The sequence below is a fragment of the Pezoporus flaviventris genome, unplaced genomic scaffold (assembly GCF_033815535.1).
Source record: "Pezoporus flaviventris isolate CSIRO_AGI_PZ_B2104156 unplaced genomic scaffold, CSIRO_AGI_Pfla_v1 ptg000138l, whole genome shotgun sequence".
Taxonomy (NCBI): domain Eukaryota; kingdom Metazoa; phylum Chordata; class Aves; order Psittaciformes; family Psittacidae; genus Pezoporus; species Pezoporus flaviventris.
The window spans coordinates 1,754,440-1,772,497 of NW_026892686.1; the positions used below are offsets into that span (position 1 = coordinate 1,754,440).

General features: G+C 61.7%; 2 protein-coding genes across 4 annotated transcripts; one reads left to right on the top strand and one right to left on the bottom strand.

Annotated features, from left to right (window-relative positions):
• Positions 1–688: 688 nt before the first annotated feature.
• On the bottom strand, positions 689–7,905 carry LMAN2L (lectin, mannose binding 2 like). Of its 3 annotated transcripts, none has more exons than XM_061479024.1 (9): positions 7,748–7,904; positions 7,550–7,668; positions 6,244–6,361; positions 5,222–5,304; positions 3,642–3,674; positions 3,202–3,363; positions 3,014–3,128; positions 1,804–1,923; positions 689–1,499 (listed from the first exon to the last, which is right to left on the bottom strand). In XM_061479024.1, the coding sequence occupies exons 1-9, from the start codon at positions 7,863–7,865 to the stop codon at positions 1,357–1,359; spliced, it is 1,011 nt and encodes a 336-aa protein (XP_061335008.1). In that variant the 5' UTR covers positions 7,866–7,904; the 3' UTR covers positions 689–1,356. The 3 variants fall into 3 exon arrangements, with proteins under 3 accessions (XP_061335008.1, XP_061335009.1, XP_061335010.1); XM_061479026.1 differs by lacking the exon at positions 689–1,499 and adding an exon at positions 2,070–2,290 and having other exon boundaries at positions 7,748–7,905; XM_061479025.1 differs by lacking the exon at positions 3,642–3,674.
• A 1,078-nt stretch (positions 7,906–8,983) lies between these two features.
• On the top strand, positions 8,984–17,751 carry CNNM4 (cyclin and CBS domain divalent metal cation transport mediator 4). The gene is made up of 7 exons (XM_061478960.1): positions 8,984–10,397; positions 13,280–13,423; positions 14,513–14,650; positions 15,121–15,290; positions 15,435–15,531; positions 16,161–16,342; positions 17,078–17,751. The coding sequence occupies exons 1-7, from the start codon at positions 8,984–8,986 to the stop codon at positions 17,285–17,287; spliced, it is 2,355 nt and encodes a 784-aa protein (XP_061334944.1). The 3' UTR covers positions 17,288–17,751.
• Positions 17,752–18,058: the final 307 nt, after the last annotated feature.

Below are 18,058 nucleotides of genomic sequence, written 5' to 3' on the forward strand. Positions count from 1 at the left end.
GGCACTGGAGCTGCTCTCAGGTCTCCCCTTCAGGAGCCTTCTCTTCTCCAGGCTGCCCCAGCCCAGCTCTCTCAGCCTGGCTCCAGAGCAGAGCTGCTCCAGCCCATGGCCTCCTCTGGCCTCACTCCAACAGCTCCAGGTCCCTCTGGTGCTGCTGCCCCAGGGCTGGATCAGGGCTGCAGGGGGGCTCTCCCCAGAGCACAGCAGAGGGGCAGGATCCCCTCCCTGAGCTGCTGCTCACACAATCACCCACCATCACCCACTCTCACAGTGTCACACACACACCAATGTTTATTCTGAGACACCAGAACAGCTCCAGGGGCAGGCACCCACGTTTCACTCCTGGTTGCGAGGCAAAAAGAGAACAAACCCCAGGAAAACTCCTTCTACCCCACAACCAGTGCTGGGCACTTGGGAAAAGGCTCCCACCCACAGCCCCGTGTGTGCCCCCCACACTCTGGGATCCCCACAGGGATCCACCCTAGCTGCGAGGGTCCTGGAATCCCCAGGATGCCATCGAGGAGGGTGCTGCAGATTTGCCATCCTGATGTCCTCAGAGCCATTAAAGGCTCCCCTAGGACAAACTGACCTAACGTCTCCTGGATCCCTCTGGGGACCACTCTCTTGTGCTGGGGGGCCCAGGGGTGAGAGTGGATGCGACAACCAGCAAGAGAACACCAAGAAACCATTGACCAAAGCAGTCCCTGAGGTAGGATTAAACCACAACTCCCTGAAAGGCAGCAAAAGCTCCGGCTCCAAGGCAGGGAGAACCCTTGGAGGAGCCCTGGGATGCAGCGAGCACCGAGGGGAAAGCTGCCAGAAGCCACGACACGACATGCAAACGGCACCGATGCAGGGATCCACGTACAAAGAAAAGCTGCCTGGGCTCCACCGCCAGCCTAAGGCAGGTGACAGAGCAGCCAGAGCGGGGTGAAGAGCTTGGAAAATCCCTCCTGGAAGTGGAAATCGCTTGGAGAGAAGAGGCTGGGAGGGAAGGAGGGATCTGGTGTGGAAACAGGCACTGGGCCGGGCCCTGCTCGCTGGCATCCCCCAGAGCCCAGGTGAGGACTCCTGCCCACGTCCTGACATCCTCCTGAACAAGTCCCAAAGCAAAGCTCCCTCAGGAGGTGGCAGCTCCATCCCTGCAGCCATCACAGGATCCCAGCTCCCACCAGGAGCAGCACTGGAGTTCTGGAGCCCAACAAGAAGCAGCAGCCGTCCCAGTGGGGGGGGACGGGGACACAAAGGTCCCTGCCATGGGGGTCAGTCCATCACGCTCTGGCCAGTCTGGGAATGGTGGGAGGCAGGAGGTGGCTAGCAAGGACTAGCCATGGGCTATCCCAGGGTATTCCCAAGTCAATAGAAGTGTTTCCGGCTCTGCTCCTGCCACTTGTTGTAGATGATGACCCCGATGACGATGGCAAAAACGATGGCAACGAGGGAGAAGAAGACGATCAAGAAGAGAGCCAGGCCACTCATGGGCTCCAGCGGTGCCTCCACTGGGAGAGAGAGGAGGGAAACCAGCCCGTGAGCACCCCAAGAGCCCAGCACCCCAGGAACCCCTCCTCAAGGCCAGGTTGGACACAGGGGCTTGGAGCAAGCTGCTCCAGTGGAAGGGGTCCCTGCCCGTGGCAGGGGTTGGAGCTGGAGGAGCTTTAAGGTCCCTTCCAACCCAAACCATTCCATGATTCCAGGTGGAGCTCAGCCTGTTCGCTCTCAAAATGCTGTGGCTTCTCCTCCACAACCCTTCGAGTCCCTAGGGCTCCCCCCTTCCCCTGTGTGGGACCAGCAGCTCCTACTCACTTCCTGGCAGCTTCAGGTTGTCCACGACGGGCAGATAGACCTCCCTGTCCCGCTTCTCCTCCTCCGGGCTCCTCTCCACTGTCAGCTGGTAGAGCTTGAGGGAGATGATGTCGTGGTTGTCTGCAAGCAGAGCACAACCACCACGTCCTGAGGCACCGCTGCCAGTGCCAGCTCTGGCCAGGGACTGAGGGCCTCAGGCAGCACCACGGGATGTTATCACCTGGGACAAAGGTGCTGCTCTGCCTTCCCAAGGTGGGCAAACTCACCTGCAGAGGGCAGGATCTATGCTGGGCTCAGCTGGGCCCTCAGCCAACGGGAACCTTTAAGCTAAAGTGAAACCCACCAGCCCAAAGTGGGATTAGCCCATCAGGCACCCGAAGGGAAGGTGTTAGCATCGGCCTCACGGGGCCCTGTGCTCGTGCTGGTGGGGCTGTTAGTGGGACAAGGCGAGGGCTCCGCACCAGCTCCCCGGGCACCAGGCAGGGATCTGGGAGAGAAAAGGAACTGCTGTTGGAGCCAACAATGGCCTCAGACCCCCAGAGATGCACTTCTGCAGAGGCAGAGCTCAAATCAGGCTGAAAACGTGCCCAAAGAGGCCCAGTGGGGTAACAGCAGAGCGCACAGCACCTCAACCAGCACCACGGGAGAAGTATTATGCAGAGGAGGGTGAAGGGCTGCAGCTTTAGGTCCCTCCCTCAATTAGGAGCAGCTCAGAGCTCCCAGGATGTGAAATCCAAAGCAAGATACCCCCGGAGCAGAGGCCGAGAGGGAGCCCTGTGGCTGCAGCGAGGGCCGTTCCTCCCAGTGCTGCCCTTGGGGTTAACCCAGGCACCATGGGCTGTGGCAGGAGAGTGGAGGAGATTCCTTTTCCGTGCTCATCCTGCTTTCACTCCTCCACAGGGGCTTGTTTTGGAGACTGAACCCTCTGGCTGAGCTGCTGCAGCCGCTTGGCTGCACTCCTGTTGGCTGAGCTTGGGCCGTGCAGGGAGCTCAAGGAAAGTGGGAAGCGCTGCCTAAAGCGAGCACTCAGGGGAGCAACACACCCAGAGCAGGCTCTGGGTTCTTCAGGAGCTGCTGCAAGCTAAAACCAACGCTTAAAGGTGTTGAAAGCACGGACAGCTCCTCATTTGCTTCCGTAAGCACCCAGCTGCACCTCCAAAGCTGCCCAGGAGCTGCTTGGGAAGCAAGGTTTGGGACCCCAGGGCAGTACCTGAGAGGTCTCCAGTGACAGAAGACGTCCCAAAGTAGTAGCCACGGGGCAGGCGCACGCCCGGCACGTCGATGCAGTCCCTCCACTCGTGCTTCCCGTCGATATCAATCAGGACCTGAAGCAGAAGCAGGTCCCTGAGGCCTTGCCGTGGCCCCGCTGCCCCGTGGCGCCGGGCTGGCAGCACTCACCGTCAGCCTCCTCTTCACGTAGCGGATGACCAGGAAGGTGTCGTGGTTGAGGTTCCTCACCATGGCCGTGCAGCCCCCCAGCTCCGTCGGGCGCCCGTCCCGGTCGTGGTCGTAGGTGAGGGAACCGTTGTTCACCATGGCCGAGATGTAGGGGAACACACGCTGCCGGGAGCAAGGCTGGGGCTGAGCTCTTGGGTCGACCACGAGCCAGCAGCCCTATGGAGCCCAAACTCCTTCATCCCACCAAGGATCTGCCTCAACACGACACCAGCACGATCCCGTTCCATCCCTTGGACGTTCAGGAGGGAGGACGGGCGGTCTCATGCAGCCTCTCCCAGGTGGCAAAGGGATTTCTGGAGCTCAGAGGAGGGAATTCCTCAACTGTGAGCCAAGGTGAGACTGGACAGCTTGGGAACGGGAAGGTCAGCAAGAGGAAGTACCTGATTTCCCGGGCTGTACCTCCTCTTCTGAGCCTGCCAGTCCAGGGTTATCGTAAAGCAAGAAAGAGCACAGAAGCAAGATGGTCACAGACCAGAGTTTAGCGTTAACCTGCAACCTGGACGCTTCCTCCCTGGAATGCTCAGCTTAGCAGAGACTAAAGCAGGGAGGGCTTTAGGTGTTAGGGGCTGAATTCTGAGCCACACGGAGAGGGAATGGTGCTGGGGGCTGAAAGCCACGTCAAGAGTTGCCGTGTTTCTCCTCCTCACCACGCGGCAGCTCACCCACACAACAGAGCCCCAACAGCAAGAGCAGCTCCAGTGCCTGAAGGGGCTGCAGGAAACCTGGAGAGGGGCTTGGGACAAGGGTCTGTAGGGACAGGCCAAGGGGAATGGCTTGAACCTGCCCGAGGGGAGACTGAGATGAGCTCTTAGGCAGAAGCTCTTCCCTGTGAGGGTGCTGAGGCGCTGGCACAGGGTGCCCAGAGAAGCTGTGGCTGCCCCATCCCTGGCAGTGTTCAAGGCCAGGCTGGACACAGGGGCTTGGAGCAAGCTGCTCCAGTGGAAGGGGTCCCTGCCTGTGGCAGGGGTTGGAGCTGGAGGAGCTTTAAGGTCCCTTCCAACCCAAACCATTCCAGGATCCTATGATTCCACACATGTGAAGAGTGCTCCGTGCCTGACCAGAGGAGGGCAGCCCTCTCCAGGTGCCAGGAAGCCAGACACCCACATTCCACTCATGATTTCCTTTAAGGAAGACCCATTGTGCATCCCTTTACCCCACAAAAGCAGCTCTGCCACTGCAAGTCACCAGGACCCACCCAGCACTAACCCCATTAACAAGGCACCAAATGGCTCACAAAGGCTTTTACAAGCACAAAGTCCACCCCTGCACCAGAGCTGCTGCGTTGGGTTCCTCAACAAAAGCTGGTTGTTCCTCAGCATTTCTCAGCAGCTCCAAGGTCAGGGCACATCCCAGCTGCACCTTTTGTCCCTTTCGCCAGGGTGAGCAGTGTTAATCCCACTTTGGGATCAGCACCAAGGTCTTGGGGTACAACAGTGCCTATGTTTTAGGGAAAACTGGCATTAAAACCGAGTCCAGCTTTGGGTTTGGAGTGATAAAAGAGATTCCAGGGCAAGGCTTGGTTTTAACTACCTCTGCACTCCCTTCTCCATAGGAACCCACACCAATAAACCTCCAACCAACCACCAGACACACCAGGAACACAAAGACCTTCAGAAGGGCGTCTTCCAAAGGGGCAGAGCCCAGTCCCACTGCACCAGAGAGCAGGGAAAGCCTCCTGGGTGCAGCTGCCATGAAACAGCCCCGTCAACGCAGGCAGGGCTGGGCTGGCAGCTCAGGAACCGCTCTGCTCAAGCTCTACAATGCTCTTGGCACAGCTTCACCTCTGCTACCGCTTGTGGCAGGCTCCAGAAGAGGCCGGGAGCTCAGCACACGGAGGTGGGATCGTCAGGCAGCTGGAGGGGGTGCTCGCTGCCTCCCGAGCTCAGGGAAGAGCCGTAAGCTCAGCTCTGCCCCTGCAGGCAGCTGGCGGGCAGCGCGGTTCCGTTGGCTCCTAGCTCACCTCATGCTGCTTCTCCTCGTTTGGGTAGGTGTCCACAAACACTCCCAGGCCCAGGAAGTTATCCTTGCTTCCAAAGACAGGTCCTAGGAGGGAGGAGAGGCTCTGGTTAAGGATGGCAAAGCCAGGCAGGCGTTGCAAAGGGGTTGTTACTCATCATGTTATGTAAAGAGGAAGCCTTGAGCAGTGACTAAAGCACACAGGGCAGGCAGGGAAGTCAGAGGGGCAGCTGAAATGCCTTTCCCTTTGCTGCTCAAGGACTGAGCTTCCTCCACAGCCTGGCTTTTAAGGAGCTGACTCCCAGTGCAGGAGGCTCCACACTTCCCATTACACTGACCCCAAAACGAGCACAAAACAACCCCAAAGCCCTGCCCCCCAACCTGATTCCAGCCTCCCAGTGCCTCTGCATGAGCAGCAGCTCAGGGAGGGGATCCTGCCCCTCTGCTGGGCTCTGGGGAGACCCCCCTGCGGTCCTGACCCAGCTCTGGGGCAGCAGCACAAGAGGGACCTGGAGCTGCTGGAGCAAGGCCAGAGGAGGCCACGGAGCTGCTGTAAGGCCTGGAGCAGCTCTGCTCTGGAGCCAGGCTGAGAGAGCTGGGCTGGGGCAGCCTGGAGAAGAGAAGGCTCCTGAAGGGGAGACCTGAGAGCAGCTCCAGTGCCTGAAGGGGCTGCAGGAAAGCTGGAGAGGGGCTTGGGACAAGGGCCTGTAGGGCCAGGCCAAGGGGAATGGCTTGAACCTGCCCGAGGGGAGACTGAGATGAGCTCTTAGGCAGAAGCTCTTCCCTGTGGAGGATGCTGAGGCGCTGGCACAGGGTGCCCAGAGAAGCTGTGGCTGCCCCATCCCTGGCAGTGTTCAAGGCCAGGTTGGCCACAGGGGCTTGGAGCAAGCTGCTCCAGTGGAAGGGGTCCCTGCCCATGGCAGGGGTTGGAACTGGAAGATCTTTAAGGTCCTTTCCAACATAAACCATCCCCTGAGAAGGAGGCACATCCCTGACACCAGCGACAGCCGCTAGAGCCGCTCTCACCTGGCTGCATGCGATCCTTGGTGTACCAGATGGCAAATCCATCCCCGTTCAGGTTCTTCTTGCCTTGCCCATGGATTTTGAAGTGCACCTGCATCTCCCAGTCCCGCAGGTAACACGGCTGCAAGCAGAGGAGCAGGGATGGGACCCACGGCTTCTGTGCCCACGAGGGTTAGGGGACAGACACCGCCACGGCTGCAGCATCCCCTGCCTGTCACAACAGCTCCATGTGCCACTACTCCATGCTTCCCTTGCCATCCCATAGTTTCGTTGGGAGCAGTAAGTAATCCCAAGGGACATCATTAAACCAAGGGAATCGTTTCAAAGGGGGAGGAAAGGAGGGCCAAAGGGGGAGGAAAGGAGGGCCAAAGGGGGAGGAAAGGAGGGCCAAAGGGGGAGGAAAGGAGGGCCAAAGGGGGAGGAAAGGAGGGCCAAAGGGGGAGGAAAGGAGGGCCAAAGGGGGAGGAAAGGAGGGCCAAAGGGGGAGGAAAGGAGGGCCAAAGGGGGAGGAAAGGAGGGCCAAAGGGGGAGGAAAGGAGGGCCAAAGGCAAAGCAACCTGCCTCAATATGATATGTCACTAAATCAGAGCATGAGGGACCACTTTGGTCTCCTGGGGTGTTTTCCAAACCCCTGTGGAGCACGGCTGGATCCTGGGGCACCACATCCCCATCGCTATCATCCCACATTGAAACGAAATGGAATCATCAAGGAATTCAAGGGAGCTCTGCTGCGTGCCGGGTGACACACCGCACCCGTGACCACATCACGCTGCTGCTGCTCCACCAGCCCCACAGACCTGGGCATGGCAATGGGAGCAGCAGCTCCAACCACAGCGACCCCATGGGAGACCCCAAGCACCCCCAATGCCCATGGGGTGGCTCAGCCCTTGCAGGAGCCACCACGCCAAAGGGGGGGCTGCAGTGGTGCCAGCTCTGACCCCCACAGCTCTTCCCTGCCCCACTCTACAACCCCAGGCAGCTTCCCTAATACCCTTCAATCCCCCCCCCAAATCCCCTCATACCCTCTGGCTTGGGCCCCCCCCTATTTTACCCCTTCCTGCCCTAATACCCCCCAAAACCCTCTCTTTAGCTCAACCCCTTCATCACCCCCCCGTTCCTGCCCACACCCTGCACCCCTTACTCACAATCCCCCCAAGCCCTCTGGTTCAGCCTCCAGCCCCCTTAAACCCCTTCCCAAGGCCCCACTTCCCCTATGCTCACCCCAGCCCCCCCCCCCAACCTGCTCTTAACCCCTCCCCGACTCCCCTCACCCCCAAATGAAGACCCCAAGGTTCCCCCCGGTGCTCACCACTCGGTTCCAGACGGCTCCCTGCTTGCTCTGCACGTCGGGGGTGAGGCGGATGAAGTGGGTCATGACCATGGCGTTACCCTGCAGGTCCCACAGCCCCGAGCTTGCCGAGCCCACACCTGCGGCCCACAAAGCACTGTCGGTACCGGATACCGGGCACCGGGCACCTTCCCCCAGCGCCCTGCCCTGCCCCACTCACCTGGTAGGGTTTGGAGAGCGAGTGCTCCCGCTTGAGGTGCTCCTCCGTCTGCTCGGCCCGCGGCCCGCCCAGCGCCAGCAGCACCAGCACGGCCGCGCACCGGCCCGCCGCCGCCATCTTGCCCCCGCCGCCCGCGCTCCGCCCCGCCCCGCGCCGCCCATTGGCCAGCTCGCCGCGCCGAGCTCGCTCATTGGTTGCCTCGCCGAGGCCCGCCGGAAGCGGGTTGGAGGAGAGGACTGTCAATGGAGAGGAAGGGGCTGCGCGCAGGGGCTGATGGGTAACTTCTTTCTGGCTGCCTTAAAGAATCCGCGCCGGCTCCTGGCGTGCAATGGCCTGAAGTGCGCGACCCGGCCTCCTAGTGCCCCCCTCCTCGGTCCTAATGCCTCCTTCCCGCGCCCCCCAGATCCTAGTGCCCCCCTCCTCGGTCCTAATGCCCCCTTCCCGCCGCCCCCCAGATCCTAGTTGCCCCCCTTACCCCAAGTCCTAGTGACCCGCCTCGGTATTAGTGCCCTCCTCCCTGGTCCTAGTGTCCCTTCCTGCCCCCCCCCCAAACCCTAGTGCCCCCCTTACCCCAGGTCCTAGTGACCCTCCTCGGTCCTATTGCCCCCCTCCCTGGTCCTAGTGCCCCTTCCTGCCCCCCCCAAATCCTAGCGTCCCCCGTACCCCGGGTCCTAGTGCCCCTCTCCTCGGTCCTAATGTCCCCTCCTGCCCCCCCCAGATCCTAGTGCTCCCCTTACCCCAGATCCTAGTGCCCCTCCTCTGTCCTATTGCCTCCCTCCTCGGTATTAGTGCCCCCCTCCCTGGTCCTAGTGTCCCCTCCCGCCACCCCCCCCCCTTAAATCCTAGTGTCACCCTTCCCCCAGGTCCTAGTGCCCCCCTCCAGGTCCTAATGTCCCTTCCCCTGTCCTAATGACCCTCTCCAGGTCTTAGGTCCAGCCCCCCCCCCCCCCCCCCCCCGATTCTAAAGCCCTCCTCCCCAGGACTTAGTGCCCCCCTTAAGCTCCTGCTCACCCTAGTTTCTCCTGCACCCCACACACCCACCTTGCCCCAGGGGGGGCTGAACTCCCACCTAATGGATACCCCTTTGCCACCCCTTCATTCATCCACACTTACGGGCCCCACCATCCCGGTTCTGCCATCGCCCCTTTAAGGCGCCTGTGGCTGCGGGAGGGTGCGACGCAGCCCCGCTCGGGGCGGGAAGGGGGCGCGGCGTGAGGCGGTTGCGAGACGCCAACATGGCGGCGGGCGGCGGCGGCGGGGTCCGCTCGGTCCCCTCTGTGCTGCTGCTGCTGCCGCCGCCGCTGCTGCTGCTGCTGGCGCTGCCCGGCGCCGCCGCTGCCGCCGTGTCCCGGACGGCGCCTCCGGACGGGTCCAACGTGGTGCTGGGGATGCGGCTGGAGGAGAGCACGAAGCCGGTGCCGGCGGCTCCGTCCCGCGGGCCCATCCGTGTGACGGAGGGCAGCGAGCTGGTGCTGCGCTTCTACGGGCAGGGCCTGGGCCCGGGCACCGGGGAACGGGTGGCGTTCGCCGAGCTCCGCCCGGCCGAGAACGGTTCTGCCCCGAACGGCTCCTGCTCCTATCGCACCCAGGACGTGGTGGTGCAGCCGGGCCCCGCGGAGCTCTTCGACACCTCGGCCCTGCTGCGGGTCCGGGTCCGCGCCCTGCGGAAGGGCGAGAAGGTAAAGACGTACGTGTTGTGCACGCAGCGCCGGGCCGGCCAGGCCTGGCTGCCCCATCCCGACCCCGACGCCTGGCTCATGGTGCTGGAGGAGAAGAAGTCGCTGTTGCCGCTGTGGCTGCAGGTGATCCTCATCGTGGGGCTCCTGGTGCTGTCGGGCATCTTCAGCGGGCTCAACCTGGGTCTCATGGCGCTGGACCCCATGGAGCTGCGCATCGTGCAGAACTGCGGCACCGACACCGAGAAGCGTTACGCCCGCAGGATCGAGCCCATCCGCCGCAAAGGGAACTACCTGCTGTGCTCCCTGCTGCTGGGCAACGTGCTGGTCAACACCACCCTCACCATCTTCCTCGATGACCTCATCGGTTCCGGCATCGGCGCCGTCGTCGCTTCCACCATCGGCATCGTCATCTTCGGGGAGATCGTGCCCCAAGCGCTCTGCTCCCGTCACGGCTTGGCCGTGGGCGCCAACACCATCGTGGTGACCAAGTTCTTCATGCTGGCGACGTTCCCCCTCTCCTACCCCATCAGCAAGCTCCTCGACTGCATCCTGGGCCAGGAGATCGGCACCGTTTACAACCGGGAGAAGCTGGTGGAGATGCTGAAGGTGACGGAGCCCTACAACGACTTGGTGAGGGAAGAGCTCAACATGATCCAGGGAGCCCTGGAGCTCCGCACCAAGACGGTGGAGGACGTGATGACCCCGCTGCAGAACTGCTTCATGATCAACAGCGACGCCATCCTGGACTTCAACACCATGTCCGAGATCATGGAGAGCGGCTACACCCGCATCCCCGTCTATGAGGAGGAGCGCTCCAACATCATGGATATCCTCTACGTCAAGGACCTGGCTTTCGTTGACCCTGACGACTGCACCCCCCTCAAGACCATCACCAAGTTCTACAACCACCCCGTCCACGTTGTCTTCCATGACACCAAGCTGGATGCCATGCTGGAGGAGTTCAAAAAGGGTAAGGGGGTGCCGCTGCTTCCCTGGGGTGCTGCTGGCTCCATGGGGTGCTGCTTGCTCCCATGGGGTGCTGCTGGTTCCGTGGGGTGCTGCTGGCTCCATGGGGTGCTGCTTGCTCCCGTGGGGTGCTGCTGGTTCCGTGGGGTGCTGCTGGCTCCATGGGGTGCTCCTGGCTCCATGGGGTGCTCCTCGCTCCATGGGGTGCTGCTTGCTCCCATGGGGTGCTGCTGGCTCCATGGGGTGCTCCTGGCTCCATGGGGTGCTGATTGCTCCCATGGGGTGCTGCTGGTTCCATGGGGTGCTGCTTGCTCCCATGGGGTGCTGCTGGCTCCATGGGGTGCTGCTGGCTCCATGGGGTGCTCCTGGCTCCATGGGGTGCTGATTGCTCCCATGGGGTGCTGCTGGTTCCATGGGGTGCTGCTTGCTCCCATGGGGTGCTGCTTGCTCCCATGGGGTGCTACTTGCTCCCATGGGGTGCTGCTCGCTTCCATGGGGTGCCACTGCTTCCATGGGGTGCTTCTCACTCCCACGGGGTGCTGCTCACTTCCGTGGGGTACTGCTGGTTCCATGGGGTGCTGCTGCTTCCCTGAGGTGCCGTCCATGGGGAGCAGGTTTTGGTGAAGGCCACAGGACCCCGGGGACACGGTGCTGGGCACAGGCAGCTGAGCCAGGAGCCTCCCTTTCTCTGCCCGTGGCCAGCACCAGCCCCAGGAGCCACTTTGGGAACGGTCCCTTGGGTTTCATCACCAGCCCTGGAGGCCCTTGGATAGAAAATGAGAGCTGGGAAATTGCTGGGCTCCCAGGTCTGGGCTTGGCTCCTTCCTCCCAGCCCCATTCCCGCTCTGCTTCCTGCTCATGGGGCTGGGAGCAGGAGCTGAGCCCTCCGGGATGTGCTTTCAGGCTGGGAACCCCCCTGCCCTTCCCAGCTTCCAGTGTGGGAGCGGGATGAAGTGAAGATCCTGGCTGTGGTGGGGGATGCAGCCACAGCCCTGTGTCCCACCATGCTCAGAGGCTGTTGTGATGGGATTTAAGGGATCAGATAAGTCCACCCGCAGCAAAAGCTTGGCTGGAGCTTGGGGAGAGGGTTTGGGAGCTGCTAGGTCCGAGCTTGGCTCGTGTATAAAGGTAGGGAGGAGGCAGCAGCTCCAAAAGCACAGGCATGGGAGCTTGGCGCTGCTCCTTGTGGGAATGCCAATGGGATCTCAGCATCATTCCCTTCAGTTCATCCCAGCCCGCTCCAGCCCGTCGCCAGTAGCAGTGAACCTAAGTCCTGTTGCTGCCGGCGCCGGTGTTATCCCCGCTGCTGGCACCGGCTTTCCCTCCGGCAAATCCTTCCTAAGGGATTTAAAGGCGCTCATTCCGGTTACAAAGCCACCCACGTCCCACGGGGCTGGATTTCAGGCGCCTCTCAGGCTCAGGGCCCTGCTTTGGGGCGCTGCTTGGAGCCGAGCCCCATTCCTCATGGATGCAGCTCCGTGGTGGGGCTCTGCCCTCATCCCCCCTCATGGGCACCCGGAGCAGAAGCAGCGCCCGTGCCCTTTGCCCAGCGGATCCCAGTGTTTGCTTTGCCACCGGCCGCTCCCAGCGGAGCTCATCCCAAGAGGAGCTGCCTGAGTCACCCATCCCCGTCCCTGCCCGTCTGCAGCCCAGGTGAGGGGTTCCCAGAGCCATGAGCTCAGGGAGGTTTCACCCCTCTGAGCATCACCGTTGCTGGAGCAGCTCTGCTCCGGAGCCAGGCTGAGAGAGCTGGGCTGGGGCAGCCTGGAGAAGAGAAGGCTCCTGAAGGGGAGACCTGAGAGCAGCTCCAGTGCCTGAAGGGGCTGCAGGAAAGCTGGAGAGGGGCTTGGGACAAGGGATGTAGGGACAGGCCAAGGGGAATGGCTTTAACCTGCCCGAGGGGAGACTGAGATGAGCTCTTAGGCAGAAGCTCTTCCCTGTGAGGGTGCTGAGGCGCTGGCCCAGGGTGCCCAGAGAAGCTGTGGCTGCCCCATCCCTGGCAGTGCTCAAGGCCAGGTTGGACACAGGGGCTTGGAGCAAGCTGCTCCAGTGGAAGGGGTCCCTGCCCGTGGCAGGGGTTGGAGCTGGATGAGCTTTAAGGTCCCTTCCATCCCAAACCAGGCTGGGGTTCTACGAGCACAGGGAGCTCTGTGGTCCCTTCCCCACCAGCTTTCCCCAGCACCTGCAGCCAGCAGCTCTATAACCAAACAGCTCGTGTCAGGGCAGGCACGTTGGTGCTGAGCAGAGCAGGATGGCACCTTGCTGCTGGCCTCGGGGCGAGTGTGGAGCTTCAAGAGGCCCAAGTGATTGTCTGTGGGGCTGTGCTGAGGTCAGGGAGGGAGCATCATCACCTTCCTCCCTGCCTCAGTTTCCCCAGGCTAAGGAGTCCATCGTGTGGGTGCAGTGTCCTGGCCTGGGCGTGCTGTGGTGTTCCACACACTGCTCCTTTCCCTGGAGCAGAGCTGTTCCTTGTCCAAGGAGCTTTTCCCAATGGATCTCTGCAATGTGGGGACGGAGCAGGAGAAACACGCAACCAGGAGCAGGGCCAGCCGGGATTCCAGCTTTGGATTTCGCTGGGATAAGGCTAACTGCATCCTGCCTACACAGGGTGGGACCCGTGGGCACTCACCCCACATTGTGACAGGGAATGGGCTCCCGGGGGGCACATTCCATCTCCCGGGAACCCCATTGCCAAGCCCTGGCCTCAATCACTGCCATTGCCTTGGGGGTTGGTGCCCAGCCCAGGGCCATGTCTGCATCTCAGCTGGTTCATTGTTTCCTAGGCAGGCGGGTGGTGGGATATGGCAAGCAGTGGTCCCAGTGACTCCCCGTCCCCCTTGAAACTGAGGGGGTTCCCCTTCCAACATCCCATGTGCCAATCCCTAGGGAAGTCCCACCTGGCCATCGTGCAGAAGGTGAACAACGAGGGCGAAGGGGACCCCTTCTACGAGGTGCTGGGGCTGGTGACGCTGGAGGATGTCATCGAGGAGATCATCAAGTCGGAGATCCTGGACGAGTCGGACACGTACAGTAGGTGTTGGGCTCGCCCCCTGCCCCCTCCTCATCCCGCTGTATCCCACTCCCATCCCGCTGTATCCCCCTGTATCCTGCTGTATACCACTGACATCCGGCTGTGTCCCGCTGTATCCCACTGTATCCCGCTGTATCCCACTCCCATCCTGCTGTGTCCCTCTGTATCCCGCTGTATCCCACTGTAACCCACTGTATCCCGCTGTATCCCACTCCCATCCCCCTGTGTCCCGCTGTATCCCGCTGTGTCCCACTGACATCCCCGCTGTGTCCTGCTGTATACCACTGACATCCCGCTGTATCCCACTGTATCCCGCTGTATCCCACTCCCATCCTGCTGTGTCCCTCTGTATCCCGCTGTATCACACTGTAACCCGCTGACATCCCGCTGTATCCCACGCCCATCCCTGTGTCCCGCTGTATCCCACTGTATCCCACTCCCATCCCCCTGTGTCCCGCTGTATCCCGCTGTGTCCCACTGACATCCCCGCTGTGTCCTGCTGTATCCCGCTCTATCCTGCTGTATCCCACTGTATCCCACTGTAACCTGCTGTATGCCACCGACATCCCGCTGTATCCCACTTACATCCCGCTGTGTCCTGCTGTATCCTGCTGTATCCCACTGACATCCCGCTGTGTCCTGCTGTATCCCACTGTAACCCGCTGACATCCCGCTGTATCCCACTGACATCCCACTATATCCTGCTGTATCCCGCTGACATCCTGCTGTATCCCACTCCCATCCCGCTGTATCCCGCTGTATCCTGCTGTATCCCACTCCCATCCCGCTGTATCCCACTGACATCCCGCTGAGTCCCACTGTATCCCGCTGTATCCCACTGACATCCCGCTGTATCCCACTCCCATCCCGCTGCATCCCACTGACATCCTGCTGTATCCCGCTGTATCCCACTGACATCCCGCTGTATCCCACTCCCATCCCGCTGTATCCCACTCCCATCCCGCTGTATCCCACTGACATCCCGCTGTGTCCCACTGTATCCTGCTGTATCCCACTGACATCCCGCTGTATCCCACTCCCATCCCGCTGTATCCCACTGTATCCCGCTGACATCCCACTCCCCACAGCCGACAACCGCAGCAGGAAGCTTGTGAACAACCACAAGGGCAAACGGGACTTCTCGGCCTTCAAGGACCCCGTTGGGGAGCAGAAGGTGAAGGTCTCCCCGCAGCTGCTCTTGGCCGCCCACCGCTTCCTCTCCACAGGTAAAGGGGGTTGGGGGGGGAGCCCCCTGAAGCTCAGGGCACCCTTTGGCTCTGTCCAATGGCTCCAGCAGCTCCCCAGCCCTGACCTGGTGGGCTCCGTGTGCTGCCGTGTCCCTGGGCTCCATTCCTGTCCCCCCAGCAAGGAAGAGTTGCTCCAACCATGTAGTTCAGGAGTTACGGGGTGCTTGTGCCTCATCCCACTCCCCTCTGTCCCAACCCCAGAGTGGGAATGGGCAGGGCTCAGGGATGCCTGTGATGCTCAGAGGGTACCCATCCCTCCAGCGTGGTCACATTCCCCGTGTCCCCAAGGCTGGGGCCGGCCTTGCTGGGGACCCAGAGCTTATGTTGGGTGGGCTTCTGCCCCAGGGAGGTGCCAAGGCCCCACGCAGAGGGACAAGGGGGGGATGCACGTTCCTGTGGAGGGTCAAGGACCATGGCTCTGAGCCCTTTCCTCCCCCTCTGGCTCTCAGAGGTGACGCTCTTCACCCCCACCTACATCTCGGAGAAGATCCTCCTGCGCCTCCTCAAGTACTCCCACGTCATCCAGGAGCTGAAGTTCGATGAGGGCAACAAGAAGGCCCCGCGCCACTTCCTCTACTGCAAGAACAAAGCAGCTGACTACTTCACCCTCATCCTGCAGGTACCCGGCTGCTGTCCCGCACTTGGGGTCCCCTGTGTGAGCCCTCACCCCCGGGCAGGCAGTGACAGCGGGGTTGGGGTCTCTCCTCCAGCCCAGTGCTGCGGGATGGGGCTTAAGGGACCCAACCTTTTCTCTCCCTTGCAGGGCAAGGTGGAGGTGGAGACGGGCAAGGAGTGCATGAAGTTTGAAGCAGGAGCGTTCTCCTACTATGGGGTGATGGCCATCAGCCCCTCTCCTACCGGTAAGCACCCCCACATCGCTTGGGTGCCAGCATGGAGCGAGCCTCCCACCCTGTGTTAGAGCTGCTGGTGGGAATAGATGCTAGAGCCCCCACTGGTGCCCCCTGAGCTGCCCTTGAGGGGCTGCGACACTGACCCTCATGGTGCTCAGTGGCAGCAGCACTCATCTGTGGGCACTGTGAGGGGCAGGGGGACCTGCAGCCACCCTCCCCTTCATCCACAGGCTTCTCTTCACCTTGTCCTCTGTGTTGTCTGGTCCATCTCTGTACCCCGTGTCCGAGCACATCACCTTGTCCCCATAACCCCAACTTGTCCCTAACCCTTGTGGGGTGACTGAGCCAATGGTTTGGACTCAGTGTCCTTGGTCCTGGTCCCTGTCCCCTGGTGCAAGGGGGAGCAGAGGGTTGGGTGGATCAAATCCGGTGCTGCAGGGCTGCACTGGGGTGGACGCGCATCCCATCGCTCCTTGTCACCACTGGGATCTGTGTCCCTGGAGCCTGCAGGATGGGGATCTCCCTGCACGGAGCCAGGGCAGCATCACCAGGGGCTCAGCACCCTGTTACAGGCAGGCACAAGGAGCCGGGGTGGGGGGGTGCAGGGCATGGCTGACCCCATCCCTCCCATCCCGCAGAGATGCGCTCCCCGTCCCACGTCAGCAGCCTCAACCACTCAGCATCCCTCAACTACCACGAGCGCTCCGACTCCATCTCCTCGCCCATCAGCGGCAGCACCGGCCAGCTCAACACCAGCACCGGCGCCCAGTACGTGCCCGACTTCAGCGTCCGTGCCCTCACCGACCTCCAGTTCGTCAAGGTGAGGGCTCTGGGGCATGAGAGTGGGGGGGGGGTTAACCTGCAGAAGAGGAGGCTCAGGGGGGACCTCAGAGCAGCTTCCAGTGTCTGAAGGGGGCTGCAAGGGTGCTGGAGAGGGGCTCTTCATCGGGGGCTGTAGGGATGGGACAAGGGGTGATGGGTTCAGACTGAAACGGGAGGGATTTAGGTTGGAGATAAGGAAGAAGTGATTTATGTGAGGGTGCTGAGGCGCTGGCACAGGGTGCCCAGAGAAGCTGTGGCTGCCCCATCCCTGGCAGTGTTCAAGGCCAGGTTGGACACAGGGGCTTGGAGCAAGCTGCTCTAGTGGAAGGGGTCCCTGCCCGTGGCAGGGGTTGGAGCTGGAGGAGCTTTAAGGTCCTTTCCAACCCAAACCATTCCATGATCCATTCTATGACAAGAGGAAACGGCCTCAAGCTGCCCCAGGGCAGGTTTAGATGGAGCTGAGGAACAATTCCTGCCCCAGAGGGTGCTCAGGCATTGGAACAGGCTGCCCAGGGCAGGGCTGCAGTCACCGTCCCTGCAAGTGCTCACACACCCTCAGTGCCATGGGTCAGTGGTGGCCTTGGCAGTGATGGGAACGGTTGGACTGGATCCTAAAGCTCTTTCCCATCCTCATTAATTCCATGGCTCTTAAGATGGGCCCGACACCCACAGGGATGCTCTTGGGGGTCCAGCCCCACTCCTCACTCCTTCCCTTCTCCCTTTGCCCCCACAGATCATGCGCCACGAGTACCAGAACGCCCTGACAGCCTCCCGCATGGACAGTTGTCCCCAGTCCCCCGACAGCAACTGCCCCGGTGCAGACACGGATGCACCGGAGAAACCCGAACCTTCCAGCACCGCCGACGAGACCACGAGCCTCCTGAACAAGAGGAACTGCCTGAGCCGGCGGAGCAACCACAGCCTCTTGGAAAACTCCATCTGACCCCGGCGCCACCGGCACGGGTTCGGTTTTAGGGGACCCTTTTCTTCCTAAGTAGGTGACACCGTGCCGGGGCGCCCGGAGAAGCCTGGTTGAACCCTTGGTGGCACCGTGGTGGTAAACGGAGCTGGGATCTGCTGCTGCTTTTCCAGGCTGGTTTCTTTTGTGATCCATCTCCAGGATGGCACAAAAACCCTCGTTCAGCTCAGGGAGCTTCAGGTCTCGGGGTTGGGGGGGCTCTGCCGTGGCCATCCCGGCCCCTCTGCCGTGGTTTTTATATGGGGGAAGGGGGGACACCTGGCATGTGACACGATGGTGGCATCTCATCCTTCTCCGTGCCCGTCGTTCCCCTTTCCTGCTGGCCCGGGAGACGGCGAGGACGTGGCAGCGGAGAGAGGTCGGCATCGGGCCTGAGGCCACGGGGATGGTCGCCGGTGCAAAGCCGCCACCACCACCACGGCTCAGAGTTGAACACCCCCCCCCCTCTGCCACTCACCGGTGTCACGAGCGCACTGAGGACGGCAGCGCCGGGTCCTTGTCGTCATTATATGTGTGTGTGTGTGTGTGTGTGTGTGTGTGTGTCCCTCCAAGGGGGTGGTTTTGGTGCCTTCCCTCCCCTTGCCCCCCCAGCTCCATGGGGTGTCTCGGGGTGGGACGTGGGGCCGGGGGCACAAAGCTAGTGACCAAAGTTGTACAAGCAGGAGGGGGCCAGCATCCTGTGTGCCCCCCCACACCAGGGGGGACCCCCAGACCCATGGATGCCCTCAGGGTTGG

Excerpts from the sequence above, each read along its gene's own strand:
- CNNM4 (XM_061478960.1), top strand. The coding sequence starts at position 8,984 with ATGGCGGCGGGCGGCGGCGGCGGGGTCCGCTCGGTCCCCTCTGTGCTG. Across the intron at positions 14,651-15,120 it reads CCACCGCTTCCTCTCCACAG|AGGTGACGCTCTTCACCCCC; the intron begins GTAAAGGGGGTT and ends TCTGGCTCTCAG. Across the intron at positions 15,532-16,160 it reads CATCAGCCCCTCTCCTACCG|AGATGCGCTCCCCGTCCCAC; the intron begins GTAAGCACCCCC and ends CCCATCCCGCAG.
- LMAN2L (XM_061479024.1), bottom strand. The coding sequence starts at position 7,865 with ATGGCGGCGGCGGGCCGGTGCGCGGCCGTGCTGGTGCTGCTGGCGCTG. Across the intron at positions 3,129-3,201 it reads ACGTGAAGAGGAGGCTGACG|GTCCTGATTGATATCGACGG; the intron begins GTGAGTGCTGCC and ends CTTCTGCTTCAG. Across the intron at positions 1,500-1,803 it reads CAACCTGAAGCTGCCAGGAA|TGGAGGCACCGCTGGAGCCC; the intron begins GTGAGTAGGAGC and ends TCTCTCTCCCAG.